General features: G+C 35.7%; 1 protein-coding gene across 2 annotated transcripts in view; it reads right to left on the bottom strand.

Moving 5' to 3' along the window:
• Positions 1 to 281: 281 nt before the first annotated feature.
• COG6 (component of oligomeric golgi complex 6) overlaps positions 282 to 11746 on the bottom strand; it is a 60636-nt gene continuing 49171 nt past the window's right edge. For both annotated transcript variants that reach the window (XM_080377107.1, XM_080377108.1), the window contains exons 16-19: positions 10656 to 10763; positions 9067 to 9120; positions 6471 to 6550; positions 282 to 2788 (exon numbers count right to left, since the gene is read on the bottom strand). In XM_080377107.1, the coding sequence (XP_080233233.1) occupies positions 2641 to 2788; positions 6471 to 6550; positions 9067 to 9120; positions 10656 to 10763 (390 nt within the window). In that variant the 3' untranslated portion in view covers positions 282 to 2640. The remainder of the gene's footprint in view (positions 2789 to 6470; positions 6551 to 9066; positions 9121 to 10655; positions 10764 to 11746) is intronic.

Genomic DNA, 11746 nt, shown 5'->3' with positions numbered 1-11746 from the left:
AAGCACTGTGGTGCAAGTCAGAGCTGCAGTAACTGCTCTGAATATGGAGCCAGTATTGACACCCGGAACGATTCCACTTACAACGATGCAACGCTTACGGGTCATCCATAAGCAATTAGAGGACTGCAGCTTCAGGGCTCCTGGTTTGGAAATCCTGGGAATTTGTAAAATAAGAGACACAGAAATGCCAGGCTAGAAAAGGCAGGTCAAAATCTAATCACCTTTTCCTTCCTCCTCTCAGGAAGGCAAGCAAGAGGAAATAACAACATGGAAGACAGAAGTCAGTAAATCAAATGCTTTTTATTGACGATCTTTCTCATTTGTGACCCTTTGTCATTTGCTTTAATTGCACAGACAAAATTAGTGACTGACTTTAATTTTTGTAAGTTACAACTTTTATAGCTTCTGCATTTTTATTAAGAGAAGATAAAATCATGAGTAAGTCTCTACACATGGACTCAAAGATGGGAAGCAACTTCTTACTAATCCTCATGCAAACTACTGACTAATTATTGGAGACTGAGGTTGAGTGTAATTTCAGGAAAAAGTTTACTCTTATGAGTATGTTAGTCTAATAACGAGCTAATTTATACTCCTTACACAACTGATGTAATTTTCATATACTAGATAATAATTATAGGCATATTAAGCAATATTAGCATTATTAAACAACAACGAACAGCCGTCTGAATGTATACTATAGTGATCCAAAATCTGAGTACCTTAAAGTGCCTCATCTAGTAGAAGAGCATGATTTTTCATTAGTGCTTTTCAAAGCTTCTAGAATTTTTTGTCTTACAGGTCTGGAGTTTTTAAACAGAACACATCTAACATTCACATTTACAGAACAATTTATGCCTGATCCAAAAACTCCAGGGACACTTTCAAATCTTTTTCTATTACACCAACAAATTATGCCCATTGGAAAAGGAGCTATTGCTTTATTGCGTTATTACCAAGGAAGCTGCTTTCTGAGTGCACTGGATGTATCTTGTGCAATGAGTTTTCTGAGAGACTAAAATGTATTGCTGCTGCTCTTCTCTATTTCTTGCTCTCTTGCAAGTATACACTGAACTGCAGACTTGGCTGCCACTAAGTACGTATTTTATATGGAAAATATTATTACTGATAAAAATATGTAAAGTTATTCAACATGAATGATTGCTCATCTCCCCCTTTATGTATATAAATAAACCACATCCAATATGAGTGTAAGCTCAGGCAACTCTAATAACTCTGTGCCACCCATACAGCAACAAACGGGGTGGGGAGGTGGGGGGAAGGTGAAATGCTTCCAAAGAAGCAGTTAGCTTAAATTATCATTTAAAAACAAACAAACAAAAAACCTAACCCCCAAACGCCCCAAACTGCTTTTACTAACTTTTTTTTTCCCCCGAAGGTTTCCCTGTAACAAAGGCTTTCTTAAAATAAAGAGCATGCTTAAGGAATTTGCAGAAAATTATCGTAAGGCACAACAGAAAACAAGTGTCCTACTTATCTATTTTCTTCTTTTACTGGAAGCAAAGGTCCCCTAAACTCTCTATATAATTAGTGTTTCTACACAGACCAGCTTCAGCTTTAAGAAATTAAACCTTCGCTCATGGCTTTCTACACATCAGCCTACAACAACTACACACCCTGGCTCTCCCACAGAATTCCCAGGAAAACCTGTGGCTGCCACAGGTGAACTTAACTGTAATTCTTACAAGCACCACTGCAGACACATAAACCACGAAAATCTCTTTGTGGATTATTAACTGAATAAATGCTTGTACTAGAGCAGATGGACTTTTCCTGCACTTAAGCAAAACAAAAAACATGTACATGTGATGGAGGAATGGCCATACTGCTGTGCAAACCATTTTCCTAACCTACATTGTTATTGGTCCCAGCCTTAAGAGATCAGCAAGTTTCAACTGATACAAGGATTTTTACAGAATGATTGCACTAAACCGAAATCCTTCCAATAAAACAAATTATACAAATAACATAAAGCATTAAGTTTTGGGTTATGTACATGCATGTAGTTCAAATATTTCTTTTTCTTACAGAAAATACCAGAACTAGCAACAATGATAATGGATTCCAAAAAAGCACACAACTTTTGCCTCAAAGATTTAATCAACAGGATTTGAAAAACAGCATCAAACTTTCTGAAATTATTTATGAACTGTAAAAGTGATACACTTGAGACCTTCTAAGTGTATCAGTTGCAGTAAAATTACAGTTACCAGCATTTACTGATGATAGGCTGAAAAAAAAGAGTGAAAGAACAGGGAAAAGCAAATAAAAATATTGGTGAGGTCTTAAGAGACACTGATTCAACCTCTAATTGAAAGGATTATGTACAGCAAGGAAAAAAGCTTCTTTCTCCTTTTTCAAAGAGACTGCACATTGTTCAAGGTCCATTTCCATTAGTGAAATGCATTAAAATAATTTTTAATCTATATTCTATTTTCTGGCCTATAGAAGATATTGAAAAACACAGGGAAGACTAGACTTCTGCCAAGCAGATTAAGAAACAACATGCCTACATATCTTAACTATACAGTTAGACATTAAAATTCAAAACAGAAAAGTAACTTGATGCAAATAACAAATACAGAATTACAGATCCTGGTAAATCTTGGGGAAGCAAGACTAAGAAAGGAGTGCCTGAACTTGATGAGGAGATCTGTGTAATATGGTTTCTGGATCCTTATATTCATTTGAAGGATCCATCACAGCTGCATACAACTCACTGTAAGCTCTGCAGACCAGTTCTGTTGACTGTTTTATTATCTGCTCTCTAAAAAACAAAACAAAACCACAATCTGTAAATTGTAGGGAACATAATTGTACTACATGCAAGGAATTAAAGATACATGCTAAAAATACACATTAAAAATCAGTGTAAGTTACATTAAAAAGCCCTTTTATTTAAATTGTGAAAACAGCTTAAAGTTTCAAATCAAAAGAAGGCTTTTCTATCTCTTTGTATTGTATGTAGATAAACTCACATATATGATTTTGAAAACCAAGAATTTAGCTTCTTTATTTCTGCAATTATGAATAAATTAGTAGAAGGATTTAATTTGCATACATTAGATTGCATTCCCCTGCATCTTTTAAAAGACTGATAATCTTAGTGATCTACTTTCTACCTCCTGTGGCTTCTCACTGTCCTTGGTAAAAATACTTTTTTTTTTTTTTTTTTTTTAATCTACAAGCAAATATACTGTATTTGCTTTATTCTGACAGCACCTGATTCCATAATCAGTCAAAAAGAAAGAGTTGAAAGTGAAAGCGGTCAGAGATTTTAAACTTCCTACAGCCTTTTACCAACCATGCTATGAAGTCCATGTCCTGTTATTTTTCTGGATCTAAATGAGTAACAGTGCACAGAGACTGGATGCTAAATTTAACTGGAAAGTTTAATATTTTTTAAGACAAATTAGTATTTTTACTTTATGTTGCCCATTGAATCGGTTTAATCACCATAGTGATGTGTTTACAGTTGTGGAGGCATTTTTATCTATCAGAAACAGTAGTTACAACTATTTTACAGCCAAACCCATGCAAGTGGAACACCAGAAGAAGCTGAGGAAACCAAGGTAACCATGAATCCACATTCAGCTCTGTTGTAATACACAGCAAAGGAACAAAGACACCCAAACAGCATCCACTAAAATCAGAGCTAAATTCACCAACCACTGGGAACTGAAAAGTTAAAGAAATCTCAAAGACTAAGTGCATAAAACTTCATCTTTTCAGCAAAAATTAAGAAACAGAAGCTGTAAGAAAGAAGATTAAGAGATAAATCTTCATTTTATTCTGATGCACAGTATCATTTTTTTCAATATATGGGATGAACTGTCAATATCACCAGGTTATTAGAATACCCGAAAAAAAGACTGGCCTTTTAACAGCAAATATAGAAACACTATTAGAAGGGAAATATATTCAAGCTGTTCAGGTAAAACAACTGTCTCTGATCACAGTCTTGGATCACTAAGCTACTGCAACATGAGAATCTTTTAAGAACATATTGCACACAGAATTCATATAAAACTCTATTGCACTAAATCATGTTAAATTAAAAGAAAAAGTTCGTTAAAATATTCCAGAGTACTGAACAGCATCAAATGAGTCTCCATCAAATAATGTCAGTGTCATTAATTAGTACATTAGGATTTCAGTTGCCATAACAACATGATACACTTTATCACCAACACAAATGGCAGCACTTTCTAAAAATAATAATTCAAGCACACAAATGAGAAGAGCTTCTCAAGACCAAGAACCACACAAATAAATAGCTTCAAACTTTTTAAATGAGCAAGGAATTTGAAAGACAAGAGCACACACTGGCTAATGCTGTAAGGAAAGTTCTTCATGGTTGTAAAGCTTAAATTATATTGCCATTGAGTATATAGTACGCTGGCCCCTTATCAAAAGCACATGGTCTGATTTTGAGAACCAAAGAACTCTTGGATCCACCACTGGTGCAGTGGGTGACAATTTTGTGATTTCAAGGAAGACGTCTTCAAAACTGACATCAAATGCCTGCAAAACTAACTTAAAAATTTCAACTACTATAGCTAGAGATTAAAATTATAGTACTGGTTAAATCTTTTGCTTCAATTTTGAGAAACTTTTGAATTTTGAAGGTGTATTTACTACAGAAAATATTGACTATCGAATGTCTGTAAATGGGTATCTTCAAGAGGATTGCTTCTATTTACAGCTACGCGTTAGAAGGTTAATGGGCTAACAGATTATTTATTTAGTTTTAACTTCTGAGTAGAACCTTACCTATAGCATTGAGTTATACCAGGTTAATAAACTCCTGTACATTCGCTGAGCTGTAGCAGCTACAAATATCATCCTCACACAGGCACTCTCACCTCTCAGCTGGCCGGTGTTGCAAGATAACATGAATTTGGCTTAAACTGTGCTAATAGAGGCTTTAAAAGCTTATCAGTGGGATAAGGCTAACAGTGCATACATGACCAGTTTATCCTGGTTCATCTGACAGAAGAAATGATCGAGCCAGAGTCATTTCACTGTGTCTGAGTCTTTATGGTAGCATAAAGTCTACCTCTGAAAAATTGCTTCTGTGTTAGCAGTGAAAAATGAGGCTTTCAAAATACATGTATTGTTATTATGATTTTTAAATAGACCCACACTACAAAAAATTCCAAGTGCTAAAATACAAGTTTAATAGCTTGACACCTAGAAGCAGAAGTTGCCATGCTTTACTGACATTACTGTTCAAACTACCCTGTTTGATCTGTACTGGAGCAGAACAGCTTTCACACAAGGTCAACTCTGCTGAGCTGCGGTGGGAACAGTAACCCTAGCAGAGAGACCCAACAAACTGCTGAAAAGCACCAACACCCTCCACGACAAGCCATGCACCAGGTATACGGCATGAAACTGGAAGTCTCTGGATGAGAAGATCCTGAGCAATACAGCAGGAAAACCTGGCAGTTAAAACAGCTGATTGTTGTAGGTCCCTTCCAACTGAACTACTCTATTCTGCTCTAACAAATACCAAACAATATATATTTTTCCCTTGACTATGTAATTTTTTAATTGCAAGATACCGTAATACTATCCTGCTAAGGACAAGTACTAGTAACAAGTACCTGTTGGAATAATGAGACTCCAAATACTGTTGCATTACAAAAAAATGTCATGTGCTAGTCTCAATATCTGGTATATTCTGTAACCTGGGAAAAATAATGTCAAGAAAAATTTTTGATTGGCCCAGCATATAATTTTGAGTTTTTATATATATATATATATATATATATATATAATACTGAGTTTAAGTACTACAAAATACCTTCATATGGTGCACGTTTAATTAGAAAGATATTCGTGGCACTTTCCTTAGCCTTAGGGTTCAGTTATATTCAGAAAACAAGAGAAGAGAAAAATAACAAAAGTTCTTCTTCCATATTTCAAAGAAGAAATTACTAAAAAAAAAAGCCTATTAGGTGAAAAGTCAAGTGATCTCAGCACAATATTCTATGAGACAGTATGCCAATACTCTACAGCAGAAGACAACTAAGTTAAAAATTCTAGACCTGACAGAACAGTGGGGATAAAAGAAATCCGGAGTGGAGAATAACATATTTCATCTGTCTTTTGAATGCTTACAAAATCGCTCTAAAACAATTTACAACTAAGTTGACAATATACTGCCGACATAGCGAAACATGTTCAAAATAGATGAATGTAATTCATTTTGATGGTGTCCGATAAATCAAGAGCAACCACTTCAGAAAGTTACAGAATTACAAATTCCTCACTGCTTGTTAAAGAAGAAGAGAGTGAGAACAAAACTGAATTGTGACCTGAAGGGCAATGCAGATATGATCACTGATAACTTGAATTCTCATCATGATCCACTAAAGCCTAATCAAATTCATCTTTCTGATCATTATGCAGGCATAACAGAAATTCAAAGGTAAGGTACTTACTTCACAGTGGCACTCAGAAGGAAATTCAGCTGAGACATTAGGAGACTATCTGGAGCAGACAAATAGCGATCAAACTGAGCCTGGGGGTGAAAGGGCGTGGGGGAGAGAATATGAGATCAACATGCTAAGAACTTGCTGTTATATGAAAACAGGTAAACCCACAGATCTCTGAAAATTGATTACATTAAAATGGAAACTTCTTATTTTATAACTTTTTAATATATATTTACAATAGAGCCTAACATAATCGCTAAATGTTTAAGGTAGAACTTAATCCAAAACAAACATCTAACTTCAGCACCTCTGTCACCAAAATTTTAAGCTTCTGACCTGAGGAGTATGGGCGGAGGGTCAAAGAGTGAGAATCCAGCTTCCATAATTATCCCTCTAAGTTTCCTATGCAGCTGGTGGAGGTATGCATGTGCCACTGAAGATCAGACCCAGCCTACTCCGTGCAGAGGGAATACAACAGCCTCCAGACAGATATCTAGCCTGTCCAAGTTAGACATGTTGCATGTTTCTTTTTACATATTTAGTTTTACTCTTTGGCAGGAAGTCAGTGGTTAATGACCTAATGAGCACTCAATGTTGGCAAAAACAAGACCAAGGGACCTAGTTCAGGCTCCTCAAACTGCTTCTAAGCCCACTTCTTCTCCCCAATACAGCGGGGAAAAAATGTGGTGCTTTGATTCTAGTAGTTTGGAGAGGAAAACACTACAAAAGAACGTTACTGCTGTCTTCAGCTGTTCTCAGAGAAGCTGTGGATGCCCCATCCCTGGAAGTCTTCAAGGCCAGGCTGGATGCGGCTTTGGTCTAGCAGAAGGTGTCCCTGCCCTTGGTAGGGGGGGATCGGACTAGATTATTTATAAAGGTCCCTTCCAACCCAAACCATTCTACGAATTCTATGATCAAATGGGTGGCTATAGAGAAGATGGAGCCAGGTCTTCTCACAGGTGAACACATGACGAATACTGGATGCGTATTAAACTAAGGAACATTCTGATTAGGTAGTAACAGAAAAAATTCTCAACAGGAGTGTCATCAAACACTGAACAGGTTACACAGAAAAGCTGTATCTCCATCCTTGGAATTACTCAGGCAAGGCCCTAAGCAACTTTATCTAACGATGGCAACCTCCCTGAACACTGGATGAATCTTCTCAAGCTGGTAAACCCTAAAATCCACTTCCATCTATCATTTAAACATGCAAAAAGTGGAAACAAATGACTAAGTTACAATTCTCTCAAATTAACTTTCTGACGTTACCTGCTCTCTTTTGGAAAGCAAGAGAGCTTTAGCTCAGGGAGAGGGATGGACTTCACTAGAAGAGCATTTGCAAGCACACATGAACAACTTAAAAGGCTGGGACCTGGAAAACTTTCATGTTAAGTTGGGAGGCATGAATCTGCCTGCAAGAACTCCGTTCACATGGTTTAAAACTTAGGAAGCCAACAGACTGGGCTGATAGATGGGCTTTATGTGGGTTTGATTTCAGCATACTGGGTCCCATTCTGGTTAAAGTGTGTTGACACAAGCAGACATTAAACAAAGTAATGAATAAAATAAACCCGTTGGTTCCTCTCTAACTATTCAAATAAAATTATTATGTACCACTATAGATAACAGTTACATATATACATAGTTTAAAGAGATGGTCCCCAAGCTGCAATCTTTAAATTCCTCATTGGTCTACAAGACCATGAGAAATAGAAGATATTTTAAATGCAAAATTTATAAATACTGATAAGAATGCATACTGATCTAAGTAAACTACAGAGTGCTTTGTGACAGAACACTGCTCATCCAACCAGCCTGGGAATCACTGGTTTAAAACTTGAACAGAGGAAAACAGGCTACATTGACACAATTATCATGGATTCAACATACAATTTTTTAAACCACCTTTTTTTTCACAGAAGTATATATGTACTGCTGGATGAGTTGGCCTTATTTACAATTAAAACCTTCAGAATAAAGTTAAACTTGGCTAAGCAAGAAAAGTGACAGATCATACATTATTGCCTGCTGAACTGTGATATTGCCATCTCTATGCAAAATAGCCTTCACACATTCTAAGCAAAAATATCAGCTGATAATTTGTTTTAAAATATATCGTAGCTTTCAACTTTAGAAAAAAAAATATAACTGTGACATATGCCCAGCGCCTAACTTCTGAGTTTAGCTGAACTATTTGCATAAAATCAAAGCCTTAGGACTGAAATTATATATGATAGCAGAACCTATATTTCAAAGCATACAGGCAAAAAAGAAACTCTGGTGATTAAAACTAATTAGAGCTAAGTATTTGCTTTTAGCAATTTAAGATGACTCATGGGATAGCATTCTTGTAAGTAAATTTCTGTTTCTCAAGGCTGGAAACTAATATTCTATTACTACCTGTTCATAAATAATTTATGCATTTATTACTTCAAGTGGTCAAATTACTACAAATGAAGAAAGTACTCCCAGACATGTAATTTAGCTGTTCTTAAAGAGTATGACTGCTTAGGTGAGTATCTAATACGTCACATAATTAATAGTATTCTTTCCCATGTCACAACATCACCACCATAATATGAAATTGTAAAATGCTTACCATTGCAACCTTCAGGGCCACGGAATCCATACTTGGCAAATTTGAAAGAGGACCCTAAGAATCAGTAGCCGGGGGCAGGGGGAGGGGGGGAAGAAGAGGAGGAAAGGTCAAACTAGCATGTGGAGAAAGATATGAAATAATAAATTTTACTGTCAGTTCAGTACTAAATTGTTATTCGGTCCTGCTACAGGATCTTAAACATTTGGAAACTGAATAACCATATCAATATTGAAATGCTGTAATAGCTCATTTGTATTCTTTCGCTCTCTTAAATTAAACTCAGAATACTGAGCTCCTAACGTCCTTTCAAGTCCTTTTCTTTCTTCTTCACCATTAAATAATAACAGCCCCCGCAAATGCCTTCCACAAGGACCAGGATAAAAACTGAACTGCAGACTGGCCACATCCCCTTAGTGTTCCAGAAATACAGAGAACAACTTCCCTCCGTTAATCTGTCCTGGGATGGTGCAGAATTCAAGACTGCTTCCCAGTGAATCTTCTGTGCTGGTATGGCATTACATGCTGCCTAACACCCTAGCAAATCCTGTGACAATGTCACCTCTGCAGCCAGGCAGCTGGACAGATTAAAATGAAAATTGCTACATTACATTAATAATCTGCTCTGGTCGATTTGAAATTGGTTTCAGAACAGGAGATAGGCTCATGAATAGGAAACCCAAGTTCAGTTATTAATCAGAATATTTATACATTTATTTATTCATATTTATACATAAAAATCTGTTGAGTTTGGGCACTTTATGCAAAATTATTGGCTGAAGAAACAACATAAAGCTATCCAACAGAGTTCTGCTTTCTCCAGAAAACACTGTTCTTTTTCAAGATCACAAAAGGACACAGGCACAGCTGAAGGGAAGAAGGGCTGTATTAACACCTATCACGTAACAGCTGTGGTTCACAAGAAAGGAAGAGCACGAGCTCTGAATTCCAGTTTTCATCTCACTAAGAAATCTCAAGTTTTTACTTTTAGAATCTCACTGGTTGGTGCTAGAATAGCTAAAGCAATGAATATGGATAAAAGAAGAAATTATTTCAAATTACTACTAATCAGCCAATTTTTCACAGAAGAGAAAAGCAGTAATTATCTTATGCATGCGGGGCACCTCTCTACACCATGTGCGGTGCCATAGCATGTAACGGAAGAAATCCAAACTCTACACGCACAGTGGGTCCAATACATTCTAGGTGTCATGAAGTGTTTTCTCAGTACTTGTGTTTTAAAGCCAGCTTGACTCTGACACTTTCTAAGGCATATTAAGCTACCTACACAGTTATTCTGAGAATATACAGGATGTCTGTGGTGTACAGAGCCTGTTGATGGTACACAGATAAGCAGCACTGAAAGATCGTTGCACACTAAACCTGCTAGGCTTGCTGAACATACAGTGTAGGGGAAATGTGTAGTTGCAAGGTGCCTTTGCCTAACAGTTGTGGTCCCACGTGAAAAATCAACAGATATTACTGAGAGTTCGCTTTCAGAGGCAGCTTAATTTGCAAAAACATTAGTGTCAAAATTCTTCTGGTTGGCAAGTATGCACTACCTCCTAAACATGTACATTATATAGGCTTACCTGTTCTGGTTTGTGTTGCTGCACGGAGTTATATATGTAACTTAAACCAGCTCTTGTTAACACATAGGAAGCTTGTTCATTTATCAGCGTGTCTAAATGAGCTTCAATCTGAAATTTTAAGGATAAGGTATTTATAAAACGTGCGTGAGAACATTAAATAGAACAAACACTGGGGTTAAAAGGTCTAGAAACACAAATATGAAGGAAAAATACAAATAAGAAGGACAGCGATCAACAAAGAAAAAACGCAAATACATACAGCATAATTATTTTATCCATTTACATCTTCCATATTACAAGGAGCCAATAACAAGAATATAGATAATTCTTTCATGTCTGACTAACAGAATCTAATTTTTTATGTATCTGTAGATCCAACAGCACCAAAAATCAAAAATACCAAAGCTCTAATCTTAAAAATTGCTGTTTTATTTTATTTTACTATAGTTCTTTGAAATTATGTGATAAAAATCATCCAATTCTTATTGAAAATATTGCAATAGTACAGCAGCTTTACAATAGAGAGAGACAGTCTTTCACAAGGAAAATAAAGTTAATTGAAAGAACAATAGACAATGACATTACAGCTATCAATTTTGCTTTAATTATCTTCATATAAAGAAAGTCATAAACATATTTTATATTCTTAGTATAATCTTCACTTTGCAGGGCAACCTAATCAATAAATCAAGTCATAGCAGCAGCAATCATTTTTTAGTTTGAGCAGTCTTCGAAAGATATTTGGGTATATGCATTATTACTTCATTTTTACAGGTAACTACCCCAGATTTCATTTATTTTTCTTCCAATCCTAAAGAAAAGTAAAACTTTTTAAAATATCAAACTCTACTAAAATGTAAGATTTCCGTATCTTCTAAGAGTCCACCTTTTTACTTCCCAAAATTGTTTAGAACAACACACTTTTCTTTTTAAATGAGGGAAATCTTAAGATTTCAATTTGGAAATATTAACTGTCTTAGAGAGTTCTTTTTTTCTATGAAAAAATGTTTCTCTTATTAAATATGCCATTCTAACTCCACTTAAATAATCTACTTATGTATAATATTACAGATTCATATTTTTTTCAGTCT

This window comes from Falco punctatus (assembly GCF_963210335.1).
Source record: "Falco punctatus genome assembly, chromosome: 2".
In the NCBI taxonomy this organism is placed as follows: Eukaryota; Metazoa; Chordata; class Aves; order Falconiformes; family Falconidae; genus Falco; species Falco punctatus.
The sequence above is the reverse complement of the archived record's forward strand: the minus strand, read 5'-3'. Positions and strand labels throughout refer to the sequence as shown.